The 25783-nt window shown below is 40.7% G+C and overlaps 1 protein-coding gene across 1 annotated transcript in view; it reads left to right on the top strand.

Annotated features, from left to right (window-relative positions):
- The window catches only part of lmo7b (LIM domain 7b), a 130542-nt gene that overhangs the window by 27326 nt on the left and 77433 nt on the right, over window positions 1-25783 (top strand). Inside the window, exons 2-3 of the mRNA XM_034163418.1 lie at window positions 19696-19766; window positions 20579-20648. Coding sequence (XP_034019309.1) covers window positions 19696-19766; window positions 20579-20648 — 141 coding nt within the window. The remainder of the gene's footprint in view (window positions 1-19695; window positions 19767-20578; window positions 20649-25783) is intronic.

The raw sequence follows: 25783 nt of genomic DNA, 5'->3' as shown, positions 1-25783 counted from the left end.
GCTATCTATCCTCGGAGGATGTTCATTCAGTTGTTTAATTTTGTAGAAAAAAGCAGATCACAGACATGACACAAAACTAAAGTCATTTCAAATGGCAACTTTCTGGCTTTAAGAAACACTATAAGAAATCAGGAAAAAAAATTGTGGCAGTCAGTAACGGTTACTTATTTAGACCAAGCAGAGGGAAAAAAATATGGAATCACTCAATTCTGAGGAAAAAATTATGGAATCATGAAAAACAAAAGAATGCTCCAACACATCACTAGTATTTTGTTGCACCACCTCTGGCTTTTATAACAGCTTGCAGTATGTGAGGCATGGGCTTAATGAGTGACAAACAGTACTCTTTATCAATCTGGCTCCAACATTCTCTGATTGCTGTTGCCAGATCAGCTTTGCAGGTTGGAGCCTTGTCATGGACCATTTTCTTCAACTTCCACCAAAGATTTTCAATTGGATTAAGATCCGGACTATTTGCAGGCCATGACATTGACCCTATGTGTCTTTTTGCAAGGAATGTTTTCACAGTTTTTGCTCTATGGCAAGATGCATTATCATCTTGAAAAATGATTTTATCATCCCCCAACATCCTTTCAATTGATGGGATAAAAGTGTCCAAAATATCAACGTAAACTTGTGCCTTTACCTGACATGCAGCCCCATATCATCAATGACTGTGGAAATTTACATGTTCTCTTTAGGCAGTCATCTTTATAAATCTCATTGGAACGGCACCAAACAAAAGTTCCAGCATCATCGCCTTGCCCAATGCAGATTTGAGATTCATCACTGAATGACTTTCATCCAGTCCACGATTGCTTTTCCTTAGCCCATTGTAACTTTGTTTTTTTTCTGTTTAGGTGTTAATGATGGCTTTCGTTTGGCTTTTCTGTATGTAAATCCCATTTCCTTTAGGCGGTTTCTTACAGTTCGGTCACAGACGTTGACTCCAGTTTCCTCCCATTCATTCCTCATTTGTTTTGTTGTGCATTTTCGATTTTTGAGACATATTGCTTTAAGTTTTCTGTCTTGACGCTTTATCTTCCTTGGTCTAACAGTATGTTTGCCTTTAACAACCTTCCCATGTTTGTATTTGGTCCAGAGTTTAGACACAGCTGACTGTGAACAACCAACATCTTTTGCAACATTGCGTGATGATTTACCCTCTTTTAAGAGTTTGATAATCCTCTCCTTTGTTTAAATTGACATCTCTCATGTTGGAGCCATGATTCATGTCAGTACACTTGGTGCAACAGCTCTCCAAGGTGTGATCACTCCTTCTTAGATGCAGACTGAGCACATCTGATTTGATGCAGGTGTTAGTTTTGGGGATGAAAATGTACAGGGTGATTCCATAATTTTTTCCTCAGAATTGAGTGATTCCATTTTTTTTTTCCCCCTCTGCTTGGTCTAAAAAATTAACCGTTACTGACTGCCACAATTATTTTTCCTGATTTCTTATAGTGTTTCTTAAAACCAGAAAGTTGCCATTTGAAATGACTTTAGTTTTGTCATGTCTGTGATCTGCTTTTTTTTTCTACAAAATTAAACTGAATGAACATCCTCCGAGGCCGGTGATTCCATAATTATTGCCAGGGGTTGTGTGTGTGTGTGTGTGTGTGTGTATATAATCATAAATTCATACGGGAAAAATGGTGCACTGTTTTGTGTTCGACTGCAATCACTGAAGCTGAAAAGGTTGTGTCCCCCCCCTTTCAGTTCCTAGTGGAGAAGGGAAAATGAGGCAGATGGGTGATGTCATGTCACTAAGTGTTAGCCTACACAGCTAAACAGAATAGCTCCATTCTCTTGCTTGCAAAACCACCTCAACATATTTGTGCTCCGGGTCACAAATGAACCGCAACTCATGTTCACTAACCCACCGCATCGTCACTTTTTCTTTGCATTTTCACTTTGCTTGTAATTTGCCCAAAAACCCCATTGAAAATGCGTGTTTTTTTTGTTTTTTTTCCCCTTGGAAGTACAGAAATTACATGTTATATTGTACCCCTTTAGCGCACGTCCCCAAACAAAACTGCGGTGCCCTAAGAGGTCAGACTAGTTTTATATTAAGAGGGCCATGTTTGTGTCCTTAAAATGATGGCTTTAGGCTTAACATACCTCACTGGCCTCCTAATCCTGCTTCACAGTACACCCCTTGTCACCTCACCAAGACGTTGAGCAAGTTTGCTGTGTGTGTGTTCTAATTGTGGCCATCAGGGTGCAGAGTCTCTGGAAAAACTAGTGTGCACAATAATGCCACAATGATTTCATGGATGGTGATAAAACATGCCTTACGATAGCCTTGCATGAGTTGGAGCTTGGGCTTGGCATCACAGGTTAGTATCAGTATTTTGTGTGTGTGACAGAGATATTTGATGCTTCCAATTTACACTTCCATGTTTAAAATCCAAAAAACTGTAGCTTGAATGGGCCTTGTTTAATAATCTACAATTTGACCACACAGCTCTGTTGTATTGTTAACTTGGCAGTGTGTCAGTGTGATTAACACTGTAGTATCCATCTGTGCTCAATTCTAGTTTGAATGCTTCACTGCATAGTTAAGGTTTTTATAAATGAAGGTGGGTGTAGGTACAAATGGTCAATCTTGCTGCAGTCTAGTTTCAGCTCTTGAATACTTCTGATAGCAGATGCCAATGCCAGGTTAGGAGGAAGGAAGATGGATAGCTGGCTATCTTCATGGATTGCAGCAAATTTGATGACGAAGGTATATAGGAATCACTCAATCTGTCCATTAAAATTATTTATACAGCAGCAAATCAAAACTCGTCACCCCAAGGTAGGAGTGGGTGTTCTAACCTCACTTATATTACAAGGAGGCTTGTGGTGATGACATTTACAAAACTACAAGAAAGAAACGCTGAACAGTAATCCCAGGCTGATATACTTCTCACTTTTGGGCATGATTTGGGCTTGTCGATTGGCTTGTCACTGTGTGTTTGGGAACGTGAATGCAAAATTGCATGTATGGAAATGTACATTAAAAAAAGCTAATAGAGGAATATTTGGCATGACTGACCCATCACGATGATGCCTTTTGGAATTACAGGTTTCTGCGTTTACAGTTCACTTGGTGAACAGTGATCTGATATGTCACTAATTGTGTAAAGCAGAACATTGCTGTCAGTTAATTACATTAGTCTTACAGCTGCCACTTTACTCTGTTTCAAGGTTTTAATGGGGGGGGGGGGGGGGGGGGGGGGGGGGTTTGCATCTGTGCCCCCATACACACAGTATTATAGTCCCCCAGTGCGTTTGTGCTGGTTTCATATCCCAGCAGTCCGGACAGTAAGCAAATTTTAAAGCCTTACAAACTACATTATTTTGACTTCCAATTGCTACCTTTACCCTCCCCAGCTCTTTCACGGAGTCACTCACACAGCTGTCAAAACCTTGGAAAGTGACTCGCTTATTTCTCTAGAATGTTATCTTAAAATAAACTGACGCTTTCAGGGGCAGCAATGCTTGAGGTTAAAAATCAGAGGGTAGACATCAACAAAACAAAAACACAGTAAAACTGGGGAAAAGAATGAACGGCAGACGCACCTATGCCATCTTGCGCCCTTATTTTGCAATAAATACCTAGCTATTTATATCATGATATGAAGCCTTTTTAATCATGTAGCAATTTATGCAGGTATTATTGTGGCTGGTATGATAATGGTAGGCTTCAGCCCCTACCCCAAAGCTCTACATTCAAGCCAGGTTGAAACCTTACCCACCCCATGATCAAACACAATGGCAACTATGGTAAGGGGGGAAAAAACTACCAAAGCAGACCTAGTGGAGGGGCATTCTACTTCGGTGATACTTGTAAAACATAAATGGTGCAGTTTTGAGGGTATGAAAGCCTTCAGCGTGTGTTTAAAGGACACATTGCACAGAATTCATAACTCAGATTATGGCTATTATAGGTCATGTGGTGATATACAGTGCATCCAGAAAGTATTCAGTGCTACACTTAATCCAAATGGATGAAATACTTTTTTTTTTTTTTTCTCAAATTCTACTCTTGACACCCCACAATGACAAAGTGAAGGGAACCAGGCACTGCTCATCACTGAGCCAATACCACCCTATCGTGAAGCATGGTGGTGGCAGCGTCATGCTGTGGGGAAGTTTTCCAGTAACAGGAATTGAGGCTAGTCAGACTAATCTTTGTTTTATTTCGCTTTATCTTAACTTTCCCAGCTAAATATTTACCTTTTTATGTTAAATGGACCTGTTATGGTCTTCTGAAACAGTTGATGTATTTTGTAAATTAGAAATGGCCGACGCTAACGAATTAGCATGTCTGTGGCGTTTTTCAATGTTAATGTTGGCATTAAGGTATTTGCATCTCGGCACATTTGTGTGCATTTGTTTTCTGTATAATTAATGGCTCAGCGTTTGTCGTAAAAGTCAAATGTATTAAAAATTGTAATTTTAAATTTTTTTTATATATTAATAGCAACAGCAATAATGGTAATGGCTAATAATGCTACAATACAATTTTAGAGACACACAAACAACCTGATAAAACACAACAGAAAAAATAAAACCAACTAACGAACATAAATATAGAAATGTTTCCTGTGACTCTTACACCTCCACTTCATCCCTTTTTAACCCCTTAACACCTGAATTTATATAGCTGTATATAAAAAATGTTTTGTGTGTGTCTTTGCCTTTAAGTAGATGGTAAATGTTGAGATTATTAATTTCACTTTTGCACAAAAAATAAATGGTAATTTTGGTAATGTTATAATAATTATAATGTTATGTTGCAAATTTTGAGACAACAGGCATACTGGTCAATTTGGTATGTTGCATATTTGAGTCAAATAGTATAGCATATATGTGACAATAGGCATTAAGGGGTTAATGATGATTTGTTGCGGACAAACCATATTTTCAATTTAATTTCTTCAGTGATTTCCTCCAGAACTATCTACCAAGCTAGAAAACTGCTGCATCCTAGTAAGAGCAGAATACTACTGGAATGAATAAGGAAAGTTTTTTTTTTTCTCACCAAATGGATGCTACACTCTCTGCAGTTGTCTGGAATAGTCCCAGATTGCATTTCAGAGCTTCAAGAATTCAAACATTTTCGTGTGGGTGGTGTTGGGGGGTAATTTTGGGTTGCAGTTTTTTTGTTTTTCACCACTTTCATTCCTGAATATGTCAATCATGAGTCACTTTTGTGTGGATTAAAGTCACTAACTGGGACTCCTGTCTTGTTGCGAGAATGAAACGAGAATTGTCCTCTGTTCACACAGCTCCAAACGCTGCGCGGCTCTCTACCAAGTCAAGTTAGAGCGATGGAGTCCAGTCGGAATTAATAACTTCAAAGTGTTTAAATCAAATGACACCTCTTTCCAAACGTTGTAATGCAAACAATCTGCAATTGACCAAAACTTTTTTTTCCTCCCAAAATGAGACATCCTGTGCTGTTGTGCAGCAGCCAGCTGAGCTCAGCCGGAGTGATGTTCATGCCTAAATGTCTGAAAGAAAATGTTTTTGACAAAAACTACAGATTGTATTTGTCTAGAGATCAAGGATCCAGTGACCAATTTAAAATGTTGACATAGAAAACCTATAAAGCCTACTTTTAGTACACAGAAAATTCACAAGAGGTATCGATAAGGGAATCAGAATGGTAAGCAGAATCGATAGCAATAAAATCTTATCAATACCCATCCCTACAATACACAACCTCAGAAATGGCTGTTTTTGAGGGTGTGTATTGGGAAAATGATTTTTTCTGTTGATTGCAGGCCCGCTGTTTCTGAGAAGCTGCGATGCAGCAGGTCACAGCGCAAGCTGTGAGGTAGTCTTCAAAGCACAAACAGCGCAATTTGTACATTAACATTAAAGATGTCAGTCATGAGACATCTTTGTGCTGATTAGTCATGAACTGGGACTGTTGTCTTGTTGCTGGCAAGAAACAAGAATATCCTCCATTCCTCACTGGAGTTTAGTGCACATGATGGTTCTCTGGGGTGAGCTTGACCCGCTTTACTGGTTCATAAACTGAAGCTCAGGTAAAGGAAATCATAATGACACCCTCTATTTTGTGGGACTAACTGCACAGCTCCAAATGCCACAGGGCTCTGCCTAGTAAATTTGGAAAGATGATTTCGGTCGGAATTAATAACTTCAAAGCAAATTGCCATTTTAAATCAAATCACACCTCTTTCCAAATGTTGGAATAGATGACAAACTACAATAGACAACCTTCTTATTTTGGGAAAAACAACAAAAAAAAAAGTCCATAGTTCTTCATGAATTGCTTTGTTCTTGATGTGCAACTGCCTGGCTGCAAGACCGCAGCTCAGAGGCTATAGAGTTTTATCTCATTAATACCTGAAAGGAAATGACTTTGACAAAAACTACATACTTTGTTTTTCTATTTTGTGTCCAGAGATAAAGGATCCAGTGACCAGTTTCATATTTATTTACCTTAAGACTCAATAAAATGTTGTTGATGTAGAAAACCTGCAAAGCCTACTTTTAGTACACAGAAAATTCACAGGAGGTATTAAGGGAATCATATCTGATCAATAAGCAGAATCGATAATGATATTGAGAAAATCAATCAATCAATTTTTTTATATAGCGCCAAATCACAACAAACAGTTGCCCCAAGGCGCCTTATATTGTAAGGCAAGGCCATACAATAATTATGTAAAACCCCAACGGTCAAAACGACCCCCTGTGAGCAAGCACTTGGCTACAGTGGGAAGGAAAAAACTCCCTTTTAACAGGAAGAAACCTCCAGCAGAACCAGGCTCAGGGAGGGGCAGTCTTCTGCTGGGACTGGTTGGGGCTGAGGGAGAGAACCAGGAAAAAGACATGCTGTGGAGGGGAGCAGAGATCGATCACTAATGATTAAATGCAGAGTGGTGCATACAGAGCAAAAAGAGAAAGAAACAGTGCATCATGGGAACCCCCCAGCAGTCTACGTCTATAGCAGCATAACTAAGGGATGGTTCAGGGTCACCTGATCCAGCCCTAACTATAAGCTTTAGCAAAAAGGAAAGTTTTAAGCCTAATCTTAAAAGTAGAGAGGGTGTCTGTCTCCCTGATCTGAATTGGGAGCTGGTTCCACAGAAGAGGAGCCTGAAAGCTGAAGGCTCTGCCTCCCATTCTACTCTTACAAACCCTAGGAACTACAAGTAAGCCTGCAGTCTGAGAGCGAAGCGCTCTATTGGGGTGATATGGTACTATGAGGTCCCTAAGATAAGATGGGACCTGATTATTCAAAACCTTATAAGTAAGAAGAATTTTAAATTCTATTCTAGAATTAACAGGAAGCCAATGAAGAGAGGCCAATATGGGTGAGATATGCTCTCTCCTTCTAGTCCCCGTCAGTACTCTACCTGCAGCATTTTGAATTAACTGAAGGCTTTTTAGGGAACTTTTAGGACAACCTGATAATAATGAATTACAGTAGTCCAGCCTAGAGGAAATAAATGCATGAATTACTTTTTCAGCATCACTCTGAGACAAGACCTTTCTGATTTCAGAGATATTGCGTAAATGCAAAAAAGCAGTCCTACATATTTGTTTAATATGCGCTTTGAATGACATATCCTGATCAAAAATGACTCCAAGATTTCTCACAGTATTACTAGAGGTCAGGGTAATGCCATCCAGAGTAAGGATCTGGTTAGACACCATGTTTCTAAGATTTGTGGGGCCAAGTACAATAACTTCAGTTTTATCTGAGTTTAAAAGCAGGAAATTAGAGGTCATCCATGTCTTTATGTCTGTAAGACAATCCTGCAGTTTAGCTAATTGGTGTGTGTCCTCTGGCTTCATGGATAGATAAAGCTGGGTATCATCTGCGTAACAATGAAAATTTAAGCAATACCGTCTAATAATACTGCCTAAGGGAAGCATGTATAAAGTGAATAAAATTGGTCCTAGCACAGAACCTTGTGGAACTCCATAATTAACTTTAGTCTGTGAAGAAGATTCCCCATTTACATGAACAAATTGTAATCTATTAGACAAATATGATTCAAACCACCGCAGCGCAGTGCCTTTAATACCTATGGCATGCTCTAATCTCTGTAATAAAATTTTATGGTCAACAGTATCAAAAGCAGCACTGAGGTCTAACAGAACAAGCACAGAGATGAGTCCACTGTCCGAGGCCATAAGATCATTTGTAACCTTCACTAATGCTGTTTCTGTACTATGATGAATTCTAAAACCTGACTGAAACTCTTCAAATAGACCATTCCTCTGCAGATGATCAGTTAGCTGTTTTACAACTACCTTTTCAAGAATTTTTGAGAGAAAAGGAAGGTTGGAGATTGGCCTATAATTAGCTAAGATAGCTGGGTCAAGTGATGGCTTTTTAAGTAATGGTTTAATTACTGCCACCTTAAAAGCCTGTGGTACATAGCCAACTAACAAAGATAGATTGATCATATTTAAGATCGAAGCATTAAATAATGGTAGGGCTTCCTTGAGCAGCCTGTTAGGAATGGGGTCTAATAAACATGTTGATGGTTTGGATGAAGTAACTAATGAAAATAACTCAGACAGAACAATCGGAGAGAGAGTCTAACCAAATACCGGCATCACTGAAAGCAGCCAAAGATAACGATATGTCTTTGGGATGGTTGAGTAATTTTTTCTCTAATAGTTAAAATTTTGTTAGCAAAGAAAGTCATGAAGTCATTACTAGTTAAAGTTAATGGAATACTCAGCTCAATAGAGCTCTGACTCTTTGTCAGCCTGGCTACAGTGCTGAAAAGAAACCTGGGGTTGTTCTTATTTTCTTCAATTAGTGATGAGTAGAAAGATGTCCTAGCTTTACGGAGGGCTTTTTTATAGAGCAACAGACTCTTTTTCCAGGCTAAGTGAAGATCTTCTAAGTTAGTGAGACGCCATTTCCTCTCCAACTTACGGGTTATCTGCTTTAAGCTACGAGTTTGTGAGTTATACCACGGAGTCAGGCACTTCTGATTTAAAGCTCTCTTTTTTAGAGGAGCTACAGCATCCAAAGTTGTCTTCAATGAGGATGTAAAACTATTGACGAGATACTCTATCTCACTTAGAGTTTAGGTAGCTACTCTGCACTGTGTTGGTATATGGCATTAGAGAACATAAAGAAGGAATCATAATGTGATCAGTACCCATCCCTGGTGCATTGGGTCATTGTCCTGATGAATAGTCTCCCAGAAAGATGAACAGTCACCCCAGTCAAGAGCGCTCTGGAGCAGGTTTTCATCCAGGATGTCTCTGTACATTGTTAGATTCATCTTTCCCTCAATCCCGATGAGTCTCCCAGTTCCTGCCACTGAAAAACATCCCTACAGCATGATGCTGCCATCACCAGGTTTCACTGTAGGGATGGTGCCTGGTTTCCTCCAAACATGACACCTAGCACTCACGCCAAGGAGTTCAAGCTTCATCTCATCAGACCATGAGAAACAAAATTCTCTCATCTGAGAGTCCTTTACCAAACTCAGGTGGTCTGCCATGTACCTTTTAACTGAGGGGCTTAGGTCCGGCCACTGTACCATACAGGCTTGATTAGTGGATTGCTGCAGAGATGGTTGTCCTTTGTGGATTTCTGACAGTGACCATTGGGTTCTTGGTTTCCTCCCTAAGGCCCTTCTCCCCCAATGATCAGTATAGATGGGCAGTCGGCTCTAGGAAGACCCCTGGTGGATCTGAACTTCATTTTCAGATGATGGAGGCGACTGTGCTTATTGGGACCTTCAAAGCAGCATTGTTGCAAACATTTCTGTACCATTCTTCAGATTTGTGCCTCATATCCTGGCTCCGAGGTCTATGCTTGGTTTGATCGCTGACATGCACAGTCGACTGTGAAACCTTATATATAGACAGTTTTGTGCCTTTCCAAATTATGTCCAGTCAACTGAATTTACACTGGGTGGACTCCAGTTAAGCTGTAGAAATATCTCAAGGATGATCAGTGAAAACACTATGCATCCAAGCACAATTTTGAGCTTCATGGCAAAAGCTGTGAATACATACTGTACATGCATGCAACTTCTCTCTTACCTCCGTCAATGAAATTGGAGGTTAAGATTTTGCCGCTTTTTGTCCGTTTGTGAACAGCCTGGAGCCCACAACCTTTCATGTAGTTATGAAGTTTGACATGAATATTCATATCTGGTAGGTAAGAATTGATTCAATTTTCAATGTCATAGGTCAAAGTCAAAGAATCTTGGAAAATTGAAAAAGTCCCTATCTTTAACATTGAACAAATTTGAAAACATTCATAACTGGCTAAAAAGATCAAATTTCTTTCATATTTGAGAGCATTATGTAGAATGGTATCCTTTATTGATTGACAACTTGTGATCTGGATTTTGGACATTTGAATTTAATATTGAAAAGCCAATTTAGTGTACATTTTGCACTACATCTCAATCAAAAGTGCTTCAATCACTGTCATATTTCTGTTATGGATTTACCTACACCACCAAAATTGGATGGAGGCTCCAATTTTATGCCAGTTTATCTTCCAGTTATCAGTCAGAAACCAAGTGCCAAAAAGCAGTGACAAATTGTGCACAATGTTCTGTGAAAATTATCTGAAATAATTCAGAAACTGAGTTGAAAGAAAAAATAAATAAAAAAAATTTTTGAATCAAGTGCATGAACTAAGTACATACTCCTGTCATTTGATCACATGTAATTTAGTTTATGAAGTCACTTCTAACAGAGCTTTGACATTACAATTTATTTTCCACAGTAAAATTTTGTGGAATTGGAAAATAGTGTTGGTGGAGGTTTGCGTTCTATGAGTGCAGTGCTCTAGTTTTTAATAAATTTGCAGTAGTCAAACTTATTGTCATTATGGGGTATAGATCATTTTGGATTAAGGCTGTAATGTAACAAAATGTCAAAAGTGAAGCACTGTGAACTTTATGGATGCACCCTGTGTGATGTCATGACTGTGATGACTATTAATGACTATTATGACTATTCATTTTGATGCAGTCATGTTTTTTTTTGTTTTTTTTTAACTAAAAGAATTAATAGGAGAGAAGTGTCGTCTCCTCTCTGTACAGAGCACTGATCTGTGCGGTGCGTGCACCACTCGTGCTACAAGCTGGTAGCCCATATCTCCTGAATATAATGTATTTCTGACTTTTTCCAAGCATCTGCTTGCAAGTCCACTGTTCTGAATGAATGCTGAGTCATCACTTTTGTATGAATGCTCAGATTCTTGGCTCCTAGTGTCATTGCATTTCCATTTTAAGATCCTAGTGTTGACTTTGAGAGCTTTGCATGGCCAGGCTCCCTCCTACGTTAGAGACCTGTTATGTCCCTACGCTCCCACTCGGAGCCTGAGGTCAGTGGTTCAGAACCTTCTGAGGGTCCATCATACCCACTTTAAGACCCGAGGAAATCGCTCTTTCCAGGCCGTTGCGCCAAGGCTCTGGAATGATCTCCCTTTGTTTCTTCGTTTGCTGAACTCTGTCAATGTTTTCAAGAACAAACTTAAAACCCATCTGTTTCTCCAGGCATTCAAACCTTAGTAGTGAGGGCTGTTTTATGACCACTGTGTGTGTCTTAGTGTTGGTTTTTTGTGATGTACATTGTCTTTTATTCTCAGAATTTTTATGTGTGTGTCTTTTGTGAAGCACCTTGTGACTTTTCTTGTCTGTGAAAGGTGCTATATAAATAAACATGACTTACTACTTACTAGATTCTTGATCTGATGTTGCAGTGTTCCTCTTGCGCCGGCTGTTGCTTTGGACTGATGCTGGCTGAGAAGTGCAGAGTAAAACTTTTTTCCAGAAATGCATGTGCAGATTCTCCGAGCAAGAGGCTTACTTGGCAATAAAGTGTCAACAACCATTGATCATGATCACATGCGCGGGTATACTTGGAGTCATGACTACTTCAGTGTTGTTAAATGACATGCAACATGTCCTTTTAAGGATTCATGTGAAAGTCAGTCTGTTCAGCTCATCTTTTTTCTTTGGGTCGTTACAGTGGATCCACTATGGATTTGCATGTTTATTTGGCACTGGTTTTACCCCAGATACCACTCTGATGCATGGAGCGACAGCAGGGGTGGCTTTGAACCAGGAACCTTCTGCTTCAGAAATGAGAGCCGCAAACACTCTGCATGTTTAAAAAAAAAAAAAAAAAAAAAAAAAAAAAAAAAAAAAAATGGACACAAAGATTTGTGTGTGTGTGTGTTGCATATAAGCTTTCTGGATGCTGTTAAGATTTGAATGTTTTGGGGGGGAAAAAAAGTCTTACTCTTTTTTGGCTTTTGAAAAGTGGAATGGAAACTTTCTTCTATTACAGATCACATGATTTGCATAAGTTGTCAGTGTGATTTTTCTAAAATGCATGATGCTGACTGAGACAGAGCTTGTTAAACCTCCATAAGAGATTACATTAGGGTAATGTTGCCTATTTAAAATATATACATTTAGCCGTTACCATTTGATTTGGTTCTTGTGAGATCCTTGCTAAAGTGACGGTTATTGCGAGACACAGAACCTAGCAGTCATATTCAGTCAGTTTATGAAAATTATTTAAATATTATGCTTTGACTGAGAAATCTCAACTTTTGCACAAATTGCTAATGGAAGCCCAGCTCTCGACACCCTCCACAAGAAGGGTAAGCCCCAAAAGCTCATTGCTGAATGGCCTGGCTGTTTGCAGACTGCTGTATCAAGGTACATTCATGGAAGGTTGACTAGAACAGAAAAATGTGGCAGGAAAAGAGGGACAAGCAACAGAGATAACAGACAATCTGGATGAGCTGAATGCTGCTGCCAAAACAACCCGGGCTTCCATAACACCTCAGCAGTGCCACAGGCTGATGACCTCCATGCCAGGCAACATTGATGCAGTTGTTGGTCTTTTGGCTGCCCCTGTTTTAGGTCATGGTCACCACAGCTGATCCAATGCAGAGGTACATTGGAGTTTGGCCTGGATGCCCTTCCTGATGCATCTCTAGTTCTACCTGTAGAAAGACACACAGCCCTTGGTCTTCCTAAGAGGTCTCCATCCAAGTACTAATCAGGACCTACATATCTTGAGATCTGAGGGGTTCAGGCATATGGAGTAGACTGGCTGCACAGAGCATTGATGCAGTACTTTATGCAAAAGTAACCAACCGAGTGCATAAATTGAACCTTTTTTTTTTTTAAGATGTCTGCCATTCATTTATTCTCTTTGAAGCTTTATGCTGGAATTATCAATTTTTTTTTTCTTTAGTTCATATAGTGCCTTGCAAAAGTATTAGGCCCTTTGTATTTCACACATTTTAATTTGTTAATGCCATTTCAAATATGAAAAGTAAAGCAGGTTTCTCAATATAAACATTTCTAAAAATATCTTCCTTACCTAAAAGATATATCCTGAGATGCACTGGGACACATCTTCAGTGATGTTCCAGAGCTCATCGGACATTTCGGGTCTTTCATCATCATACACCCTCCCTCCGGTGATCTAGCCAGGGTTGATCAGACCCTGGCTTGTGTCCCAGTAGCATTTGCCCACAGATCGCTCCTCCTGATCCAAAGCCATCTGGAGGCTCTCTGCTGCATAGTGAGCAGCTAGCAAAACACCTACACCCCACTTCAATGGGCTTGCAGCATGCTTTCCAACCTCTTCTTTGGCATTGCTCGACCAGCTCCTGGTACTTTGATCGCTTACACTCACTTGCCTCCTCTATGCAATCCTCCCAGGGAACTGTTAGCTCAGTCAATGGCATCTGCCTTGAGGAAACTGACGAGAGCACAATGTCTGGCCTCAAAGCAGTTTTTTGCAACATGGTCTGGGAACTTGAGCTGTTTGTTCAAATCCACTCATAGATCCCACTCCACAGCTGAGGTGAGAAGGCTGGCTGCAGGTTCAGGGTGCGACTGTGGCTGCTCTCCAGCCCTGACGAAGGTGATGCTCCTTTTGCCTAGTTGTTGCTTGGTGCTGTTTTTATCCACTGCTTTAGAAAGAGTCTCTGCAACAGACTTCAGCACCTGGTCGTGCCGGTATCGGCCCTCTTCCAAGGCTATCGAGCAGCTGCTCAGAATGTGTTCCAGAGAGCCTCTCGTGCAGCACAGCGCACAAGCCGGAGAGTCACCCATGCCCCAGAGGTGGAGATTGGATGGGCTGGGCAGGACATAAGTGGCTCGAACCATGAAGCTGATCAAATCTATTTTATTTATATAGCACCAAATCACAACAGTTGCCCCAAGGCACTTTATATTGTAAGGCAAAGCCATACAGTAATTACGGAAAAACCCCAAAGGTCAAAATGACCCCCTGTGAGCAAGCACTTGGCGACAGTGGGAAGGAAAAACTCCCTTTTAACAGGAAGAAACCTCCAGCAAAACCAGGCTCAGGGAGGGGCAGTCTTCTGCTGGGACTGGTTGGGGCTGAGGGAGAGAACCAGGAAAAAGACATGCTGTGGAGGGGAGCAGAGATCAGTCACTAATGATTAAATGCAGAGTGGTGCATACAGAGCAAAAAGAGAAAAACACTCAGTGCATCATGGGAACCCCCCAGCAGTCTAAGTCTATAACAGCATAACTAAGGGATGGTTCAGGGTCACCTGATCCAGCCCTAACTATAAGCTTTAGCAAAAAGGAAAGTTTTAAGCCTAATCTTAAAAGTAGAGAGTGTGTCTGTCTCCCTGATCCAAATTGGGAGCTGGTTCCAGAGGAGAGGAGCCTGAAAGCTGAAGGCTCTGCCTCCCATTCTACTCTTACAAACCCTAGGAACTACAAGTAAGCCTGCAGTCTGAGAGCGAAGCGCTCTATTAGGGTGATATGGTACCATGAGGTCCCTAAGATAAGATGGGACCTGATTATTCAAAACCTTATAAGTAAAAAGAAGAATTTTAAATTCTATTCTAGAACTAACAGGAAGCCAATGAAGAGAGGCCAATATGGGTGAGATATGCTCTCTCCTTCTAGTCCCTGTCAGTACTCTAGCTGCAGCATTTTGAATTAACTGAAGGCTTTTCAGGGAACTTTTAGGACAACCTGATAATAATGAATTACAATAGTCCAGCCTAGAGGAAATAAATGCATGAATTAGTTTTTCAGCATCACTCTGAGACAAGACCTTTCTAATTTTAGAGATATTGCGCAAATGCAAAAAAGTAGTCCTACATATTTGTTTAATATGCGCATTGAATGACATATCCTGATCAAAAATGACTCCAAGATTTCTCACAGTATTACTAGAGGTCAGGGTAATGCCATCCAGAGTAAGGATCTGGTTAGACACCATGTTTCTAAGATTTGTGGGGCCAAGTACAATAACTTCAGTTTTGAGTTTAAAAGCAGGAAATTAGAGGTCAGCCATGTCTTTGTAAGACAATCCTGCAGTTTAGCTAATTGGTGTGTGTCCTCTGGCTTCATGGATAGATAAAGCTGGGTATCATCTGCGTAACAATGAAAATTTAAGCAATGCTGTATAATAATACTGCCTAAGGGAAGCATGTATAAAGTGAATAAAATTGGTCCTAGCACAGAACTTTGTGGAACTCCATAATTAACCTTAGTCTGTGAAGATTCCCCATTTACATGAACAAATTGTAATGTATTAGATAAATATGATTCAAACCAACGCAGTGCCTTTAATACCTATGGCATGCTCTAACCTCTGTAATAAAATTTTATGGTCAACAGTATCAAAAGCAGCACTGAGGTCTAACAGAACAAAGATGAGTCCACTGTCTGAGGCCATAAGATCATTTGTAACCTTTACTAATGCTTTTTCTGTACTATGATGAATTCTAAACCCTGACTGAAACTCTTCAAATAGACCATTCCTCTGCAGATGATCAGTTAGCTGTTTTACAACTACCCTTTCAAGAATTTTTGAGAGAAAAGGAAGGTTGGAGATTGGCCTATAATTAGCTAAGAGAGCTGGGTCAAGTGATGGCTTTTTAAGTAATGGTTTAATTACTGCCTCCTTAAAAGCCTGTGGTACATAGCCAACTAATAAAGATAGATTGATCATATTTAAGATCGAAGCATTAGTTAATGGTAGGGCTTCTTTGAGCAGCCTGTTAGGAATGGGGTCTAATATACATGTTGATGGTTTGGAGGAAGTAACTAATGAAAATAACTCAAACAGAACAATCGGAGAGAGAGTCTAACCAAATACCGGCATCACTGAAAGCAGCCAAAGAGAACGATATGTCTTTGGGATGGTTATGAGTAATTTTTTCTCTAATAGTTAGAATTTTATTAGCAAAGAAAGTCATGAAGTCATTACTAGTTAAAGGAATACTCGGCTCAATAGAGCTCTGACTCTTTGTCAGCCTGGCTACAGTGCTGAAAAGAAATCTGGGGTTGTTCTTATTTTCTTCAATTAGTAATGAGTAGTAAGATGTCCTAGCTTTACGGAGGGCTTTTTTATAGAGCAACAGACTTTTTCCAGGCTAAGTGAAGATCTTCTAAATTAGTGAGACGCCATTTCCTCTCCAACTTATGGGTTATCTGCTTTAAGCTGCGAGTTTGTGAGTTATACCACGGAGTCAGGCACTTCTGATTTGAGACTCTTTTTCAGAGGAGCTACAGCATCCACAGTTGTCCTCAATGAGGATATAAAACTATTGATGAGATAATCTATCTCACTCAGAGTTTAGGTAGCTACTCTGCCCTGTGTTGGTATATGGCATTGGAGAACATAAAGAAGGAATCATATCCTTAAACCTAGTTACAGCGCTTTCTGAAAGACTTCAACTGTAATGAAACTTATTCCCCACTGCTGGGTAGTCCATCAGAGTAAATGTAAATGTTAAGAAATGATCAGACAGAAGGGAGTTTTCAGGGAATACTGTTAAGTCTTCAATTTCCATACCATAATTCAGAACAAGATCTAAGGTATGATTAAAGTGGTGGGTGGACTCATTTACATTTTCAGCAAAGCCATTCGAGTCTAACAATAGATTAAATTCAGTGTTGAGGCTGTCATTCTCAGCATCTGTGTGGATGTTAAAATCGCCCACTATAATTATCTTATCTGAGCTAAGCACTAAGTCGGACAAAAGGTCTGAAAATTCACAGAGAAACTCACAGTAACGACCAGGTGGATGATAGATAACAACAAATAAAACTGGTTTTTGGGACTTCCAATTTGGATGGACAAGACTAAGAGTCAAGCTTTCAAATGAATTAAAGCTCTGTCTGGGTTTTTGATTAATTAATAACCTGGAGTGGAAGATTGCTGCTAATCCTCGGCCCGTGCTACAAGCGTTCTGACCGTTAGTTTAAATAAGTCAACACCGCCGAATCACACTAACATATTCATCCTGCTCACACGCAGGATCTTCCGTAGGATTCCAAGAAGCTCCGGACAGTGTTTGTACACCTTGTAGGGTACTCCACTGGGTCCTGGAGCTGATCTTGCTCTGGCTGCAGTCACTACCTCTTGGATTTCCTTCCAGGTGGGCTCAGAGGTGATGAAATCAACAGTGGGAGATGGCATGTCCAACAAGGCACTTTGAGGCCCTAGCTCATACTCTCTTTCAGGGTCGCTCAGGTTGCTTTCCAGGAACTGGTCTAGCTCTTCCTTGGAGCAAACGAGCTGCCCACTGTGCTTCTGCCCCACCAGCTGTTTGGTGAATCTGAATGGATCAGCTATGAATGCAGTTCATTTCCTGGCTCACTCTCTCCTCCGTCTCCTGTGCCATTCAGCTCTTCGCAGGGTCATGAGTTTCTTCCTGATGATGTTCCGAAGCTCAGCTAGTGGTGGTTTCTCCTCCTCTGTTGCTACCTTGTACTGCCTAGCCAGGGCCCGCAGCTTTCCGCAGATGGTGGATCTTTTCAGCCTTTCAGTTTTTAATGTAGTCAGGTCAACTGGACTTGCACTCCTCCACACCAAACCCCTCTGTTCTAAAGGTGACAGTGATGGTTGTCATGGTCTGGAGCCGCCTGTCAGCATCCCCTTTTGCTGTTGTGTCAATGATTCTGGCTGCGTCCACATCGAATTGGTGCCACACTCTGTGCTGACTCGCTGCCGGCCACTTGATGTGTGGCTGTTGAAATACTTTGCTGGTGGCTGGAGAGCTTGTCACTTGGAGGTTCTGGGCTCTGTGGGGTGTCTCCCGGCCGGGCTCCTTCGTCGTGTCCCAGGACTGAGTCCTGTGCGCTGTGCCGCACTCTCCTGGACCAACCATTTCATTTGGCCCTGATGAATCTTCAGGCCACGCTCGTTTTTGCAGATCTTGCCGCAAATGCATGTTTTGGCTGTCATTGTTAAGCTGTTTGCCAGTCGTCAACGATGCATCTGTCCTGTTGGGGAACCCCCCCCCCCCCGGGTTTCCCTGGGGTATTTCTCAGTAGGTCATTCGTTAGCATAGTTGGGTTTCTCCCTCATGGAAGATGCGAGTTGGGATGCTACTCCGTCCCGCCCCAGTTGCCGTCTCTTCAGTTGTCACCAGACTACTCCTGGTTGTCTCCCAGCCTGTTCCTGGGTGTCACTGGCTATGCCAGTTTAAGATAACCAAAAGATACATCCTGAGATGCACTGGGACACATCTTCAGTGACGTTCCAGAGTGCATAATCGTTTTTATTGCCAGTTTGTTTTTGTTTTTTTTGACAAGTCGGGATGGATAGATGAACATTTCAAAGTCACTAAATATGTCTTGGACTTTATTTACATTAATTACGAAGAAATACAAACAGTATGGCACTCTATGGTAAATCTGTGAGAAGCAGTAGTCCTCAAAAACTGAGTGACTGTGCAAGAAGAAGAGTGAGGAAAGCCACCGAGACACCAACACAACCCAGATGAAGATATAGGCTTATGTGGCTTTGACTGGAGAAATTGTGCATCACCAGTTATACAGCTTAATGATAAAGTGGTATAGAGGAGGATTGTCTTAAAAAAAGACCTAGAAGTTTAGCTACAAATTGCCAGAAGGTACATCTGAGATGCAAGCCTAGATTTGATCTGTTTTGGTGAAAGAATATCCTTCTCCACTCTACTCCACTATGAAGCGAAGAGTGGTGATGCAAAATGCAAAGCTTGTACTATGCACAATTTCTTCAATCACAGCCACATATGTCTATAACTTCTTCTGGGTTGTCTTGGTGACTTTCCTCACTCTTCTCCTTCGTGCGTAGTCACTCAGTTTTTGAGAACTATCTACCCCACACAGATTTACCATAGAGTGCCATTCTGTTTGTATTGCTTCATAATTGATGTAAATAAAGTCCACAACATATTCAGTGACTTGGAAATGTTCGTGTCCATCCCCTGACTTGTCTGAAGAAAACTGGCAATAAAACTGATTATGTACAGGTATTATACCAAAAGGGCCCATACTTATGCAACCCATCATGTTGGCTTTTACATGTTTAATTAATTTATATCAAGTTGTAGAGATCTGCTTTGAGTTGGCGTTTGAAGATAATTTTAGACATTTTTATATTGAGAAGCATGATTTATTTTATTTTAAATGGAATAAACAAATTAAAATATGTGAATTACCAAGGGGCCAAATACTTCACTGTATGTAATGAGTAATAATTCACTTATTCACTTTCTGAAATAACTGACAAAAAAATTGAACTTGAGCATGATTTGGTGTGTGTAAAATAATCACTGGTGAGTTGCAGTAGATGTTTTAAACACAGTTACCATGATATTGCTAATAAACCAATACATGTTTGGACGTGTAGTGAGGGGAATAATTTGATTTTGTTTTTCCTTAGGAAGTGACTGGAAAATCCTTTGGGAGCAACGACTTCCGTGCTGCTTTAGAGAATGGAGTCTTGCTTTGCGAGTGAGTAATGTGCCTAATCTTATGAAAGTTCAACCATAATTCATCTGTTTTGTGTTGTATGTGTGGGTTCATTTGTGTGTAATTTTGATATTTGTACTTCATAATGACTAAAGTAAATGAAGTCTCTCCCTCTCCAAAAAAAAAAAAAACTGTTCAGTGACTTGGAAATTTTAATGTCTCTCCCCTAACTTGTCTAACAAGAACCAGTTGTGAAAATGCTAATTTTGTTATTACTGTGAAGTGTTTGTGATAACAAAATTTTTGAAATGGTTATTGTGAAATTTGTTGAACTGTTTAAATTCAGTATGAAAATCTACAAGACAAACACATCTTGAATGTATCATTTCAACACAGTTATGGTGGTGTACAGAGGCAAAATTACTGTTTGGTTATTGGGTGTTGAAGACCAAACATTTTGTAGTAATGGGCAGTATTATTGCACTTGACTGCACCTCATTTTAAAGGCCAGTGCATCCATGAGCAGATTTAGTATTGTCACACAGATGACACGGTGTGTGTGTGTGTGTGTGTTTATATTAATGAAAAAATAAAACTGAGTGGGTAAAATAGCAGTGAATCATACTTAATGTCTATGTACTACATGCTTACCACAGTCCTTGCAAGTTTGTGAATTTGAAAGGGGGAGAGTGAACAAAAACAAGGCCTTTGAAAAACTGACCTAAATCCATCTGGGATTTGGAAAGTGCTTGAATTTGTCTGTGCAAGACAGATTTTTTTTTTTTCTGTGATTGAGTGCAGAAATTGATACCTAAATAATGATCACCTATTTACTGGACTCTCCCCACTTGTAGTTTGATCAACCAGTTGAAACCTGGCATCATCAAAAAACTGAACAGGCTTTCTACTCCCATTGCTGGACTGGTGAGTATTAAACTTGATCCGTTTTGCCTAATACGAGGTCTGTTAGAAAAGTATCCGACCTTTTTATTTTTTTCAAAAACCTGATGGATTTGAATCACGTTTGCATGAGCCAACCTTGAACCTTTGTGCGTATGCGTGATTTTTTTTTTTTTTCACGCCTGTCGGTTGCGTCATTTGCTTGTAAGCAGCCTTTGTGTGAGGACGTGCAGTGCGCTCGGCGGATTTTCATTTCAAGGAAAATGGCGGAGCGACTGGAGCAGCACGACTGCATCACATTTTGCCACAAACTGGGCAATAACCAGGTGGAAACCATTCGGATTATTCATATGGCTTTCGGTGACGATCCTCTGGGCATCACACAGATTAAGGAGCGGTACAACCGGTTTAAAGGCGGCCGCACAACGGTGGAGGGCGCGCCGCGCTCCGATCGGCATCAACAAGCTGAAACGACCGGATCATTTCCAAAGTGAACACTGTGGTGATGTGGGACCGTCGTGTGATTATCCGAGAAATTGCAGAAGAGGTGGACATCAGCACTTTTTCAACACATTCCACTGTGAAAGATTTTGCCATGAAAAGAGTGGCGGTGAAATTCATCGGCACGAAGCTGATGGCGCAGCAACAGCGCCTCCGTGTTGAAGTTTCACAGGACATGTTGTAACATGCCCAGCTCATCAACCATTCAGACGGCTTTCGGTGGCTTTTCAGTCGTGTGACTATCGAGAAATTGTGGACAAGCTGGACATGTCAGGGCATGTTACAACATGTCCTGTGAGGCTGCCACTCTTTTAATGGCAAAATCTTGTTTCACAGTGGAATGTGCTGAAAAAGTGCTGATGTCCACTTCTTCCGCAGTTTCTTGGATAATTACACGACGGTCCCACATCACCACAGTGTTCATTTTGGAAATGATCTGGTCGTTTCAGCGTGTTGATGCCGATCGGAGCACGACGCACCCTCCACTGTTGTGCAGACGTCTTTAAACCAGTTATACCGCTCCTTAATCTGTGTGATGCTCAGAGGATCATCACTGAAAGCCATCTGAATAATCCGAATGGTTTCCACCTGGCTGTGGCCCAGTTTGTGGCAAAATTTGATAGTCGCGCTGCTCCAATCGTTTGCCATTTCCTTGCAAAGAAAAAATGAGACTCCACCCATCCTCACACAAAGGCTGCTTACAAGCAAATGACGCAACTGACAGGCGTGAAAAAAAATCATGCATGCGCACGAAGGTTCGAGGTTGGCTCATGCAAGCACACATGACTCAAATCCATCAGCTTTTTGAAAAAAATAAAAAGGTCAGATACTTTTCTAACAGACCCCGTATGCAAGATCTACCCACCCCTTTTTCAGTGTTGGAAAACAGTTTTATTTTGAAAACTGCATCAGTGGGTTTTGCTAATTGATTAGTTGGACATCTGTTTGCGCATGTATGACAAGGGTAACTCTACAGTAATGGAGTTATCATTGTTAATGGTAAGCTCAGTATGGCCAGATTGCTACCATAGATTTGCCATAATCGGCGTAGACTCTAAAGGTCCTTTCGCACATACCTTGTTTGGTCTGGACCTTCGGACTTAGCAGTTTGGTTGAAACAAAACTGACATGAAAGCTGTCTCATATCATGGTCCAGACCAAAATTTAGGTGACTAGTGGTGGTTAGTGAGCCTGTTTCTAGATCACAAGGTTCCTGGTGTAATACCACCTATGCCCATTCTCCATGTAATGGGAGTTTCATCAGGAAGGACATCAGTGCAAAACTTATCAAATCAGATCCGTCTCTGATCTGTTGTCTGTTTCACATATCCTTTCTTTTCTTATTGCACATAGCATATTTCTCCTCCAGCTTAACAAAACCTTTGAAATTATCAACACTTGTCAGCAGTTTCATTATGACATTGTTTCTTGATGAAACATACATATATATGTGGCTTGATCTTGGTATAGAGAAGTTACATGATGCAGTTTAAATAAATGCATACTCAACAAAAATAGAAACTTAACACTTTTCACTCTATTTTCATGAGTTGGTGTGTGTGTGTGTGTAAAACTAAAGTTCAATGTTAAACTAAATGTACTTTTATTCAGTTGATGTATATATTACATGATGAATTTAGTCCTAAATCTACTTATACTCTAGAGAGAAAAGTATATAATTAGACTATGAAAAAGGCATCTGTTGACAGGAAGCTTGACACGTTTATTGTGGTTTCCTGTTATAGTTGCCGAGCATGGTGCCACAGTTCTAATTATCTTGAAACTACTAATCAGTATGATACTCACCTTGTGAATCTGAAAAGATTTTGGTGAATAGCTGATTTTTAGCCTTCAAGGTCTCTCAGTGGGAGCATACAATTAATACTGTAAAACAACTACCCAAAATGATACAGGGGCATGATTGATTGTAATGTTCCTTTTGGGGGTGTGCTAGATGAATAGCTCAGTCACTTGTTCTGCAAGGAGATGCAGAGCAACAGCACGTGATCTCTCAGAAGACTATGCTAAGCATGCTGTTTTAATTGAGGAAAGCTCTATTATAACAGGGGTTCTCAGTCCCAATCTTCAGGGATTCTTTCTCTGCCCACACCTGATTGGCTAAATCTGATGTCTGCTTATTGCTGCACACACCTGACTGGGCAAATGAGTTGTGGTTAGTGCCAAGGGACATGAAGAAGAAAAAAACTACATTCGCATGACTCGACAGCATGATTGAGACCTACAGTAAGGTGCTGAGGTCAGCAAAGCTGTATGGTGGTGACTCGTGGGCAGCAAAGGGAGCACAGCAGAAGCTGAGTGTGGTGGAATGGGAATCTTGCAGTGGGTGCATCACCTAATGCAGCACTGAATAAGAGACAACTGGTGGAACAACAAAAGAAAAATCAAATCAATTTCATTTATATAGTGCCAAATCACAGCAAACAGTTGCCCCAAGGCACTTCATATTGCAAGGCAAAGCCATACAATAATTACAGAAAAACCCCATCTGTCAAAATGACCCCCTGTGAGCAAGCACTTAGCGACAGTGGGAAGGAAAAACTCCCTTTTAACAGGAAGAAACCTCCAGCAGAACCAGGCTCAGGGAGGGGCAGTCTTCTGCTGGGACTGGTTGGGGCTGAGGGAGAGAACCAGGAAAAAGACATGCTGTGGAGGGGAGCAGAGATCAATCACTAATGATTAAATGCAGAGTGGTGCATACAGAGCAAAAAGAGAAAGAAACACTCAGTGCATCATAGGAACCCCCCAGCAGTCTAAGTCTATAACAGCATAACTAAGGGATGGTTCAGGGTCACCTGATCCAGCCCCAACTATAAGCTTTAGCAAAAAGGAAAGTTTTAAGCCTAATCTTAAAAGTAGAGAGTGTGTCTGTCTCCCTGATCCAAATTGGGAGCTGGTTCCAGAGGAGAGGAGCCTGAAAGCTGAAGGCTCTGCCTCCCATTCTACTCTTACAAACCCTAGGAACTACAAGTAAGCCTGCAGTCTGAGAGCGAAGCACTCTATTGGGGTGATATGGTACTATGAGGTCCCTAAGATAAGATGGGACCTGATTATTCAAAACCTTATAAGTAAGAAGAAGAATTTTAAATTCTATTCTAGAATTAACAGGAAGCCAATGAAGAGAAGCCAATATGGGTGAGATATGCTCTCTCCTTCTAGTCCCTCTCAGTACTCTAGCTGCAACATTTTGAATTAACTGAAGGCTTTTCACTGAACTTTTAGGACAACCTGATAATGAATTACAGTAGTCCAGCCTAGAGAAAATAAATGCATGAATTAGTTTTTCAGCATCACTCTGAGACAAGATCTTTCTAATTTTAGAGATATTGCGCAAATGCAAAAAAGCAGTCCTACATATTTGTTTAATATGCACATTGAATGACATATCCTGATCAAAAATGACTCCAAGATTTCTCACAGTATTACTAGAGGTCAGGGTAATGCCATCCAGAGTAAGGATCTGGTTAGACACCATGTTTCTAAGATTTGTGGGGCCAAGTACAATAACTTCAGTTTCATCTGAGTTTAAAAGCAGGAAATTAGAGGTCATCCATGTCTTTGTCTGTAAGACAATCCTGCAGTTTAGCTAATTGGTGTGTGTCCTCTGGCTTCATGGATAGATAAAGCTGAGTATCATCTGCGTAACAATGAAAATTTAAGCAATGCTGTCTAATACTGCCTAAGGGAAGCATGTATAAATTGAATAAAATTGGTCCTAGCACAGAACCTTGTGGAACTCCATAATTAACCTTAGTCTGTGAAGAAGATTCCCCATTTACATGAACAAATTGTAATCTATTGGATAAATATGACTCAAACCAGCGCAGTGCCTTTAATACCTATGGCATGCTCTAATCTCTAATAAAATTTTATGGCCAACAGTATCAAACGCAGCACTGAGGTCTAACAGAACAAGCACAGAGATGAGTCCACTGTCTGAGGCCATAAGATCATTTGTAACCTTCACTAATGCTGTTTCTGTACTATGATGAATTCTAAACCCTGACTGAAACTCTTCAAATAGACCATTCCTCTGCAGATGATCAGTTAGCTGTTTTACAACTACCCTTTCAAGAATGTTTGAGAGAAAAGGAAGGTTGGAGATTGGCCTATAATTAGCTAAGATAGCTGGGTGAAGTGATGGCTTTTTAAGTAATGGTAATGAGGGGATGGCAGGGGGAGAGTAGCTGCAGAGAGGTGTGTAAGACTACAACTCTGCTTCCTGGTCCCAACCCTGGATAGTCACGGTTTGGAGGATTTAAGAAAATTGGCCAGATTTCTAGAAATGAGAGCTGCTCCATCCAAAGTGGGATGGATGCCGTCTCTCCTAACAAGACCAGGTTTTCCCCAGAAGCTTTGCCAATTATCTATGAAGCCCACCTCATTTTTTTTCGACACCACTCAGACAGCCAGCAATTCAAGGAGAACATGCGGCTAAACATGTCACTCCCGGTCCGATTGGGGAGGGGCCCAGAGAAAACTACAGAGTCCGACATTGTTTTTGCAAAGTTACACACCGATTCAATATTAATTTTAGTGACCGCAGATTGGCGTAATCGGGTGTCATTACTGCTGACGTGAATTACAATCTTACCAAATTTACGCTTAGCCTTAGCCAGCAGTTTCAAATTTCCTTAAAT

The sequence above is a fragment of the Thalassophryne amazonica genome, chromosome 2 (genome assembly GCF_902500255.1).
Source record: "Thalassophryne amazonica chromosome 2, fThaAma1.1, whole genome shotgun sequence".
NCBI classification, from domain to species: Eukaryota; Metazoa; Chordata; class Actinopteri; order Batrachoidiformes; family Batrachoididae; genus Thalassophryne; species Thalassophryne amazonica.
This window is presented reverse-complemented; position numbering and strand designations above follow the sequence as displayed.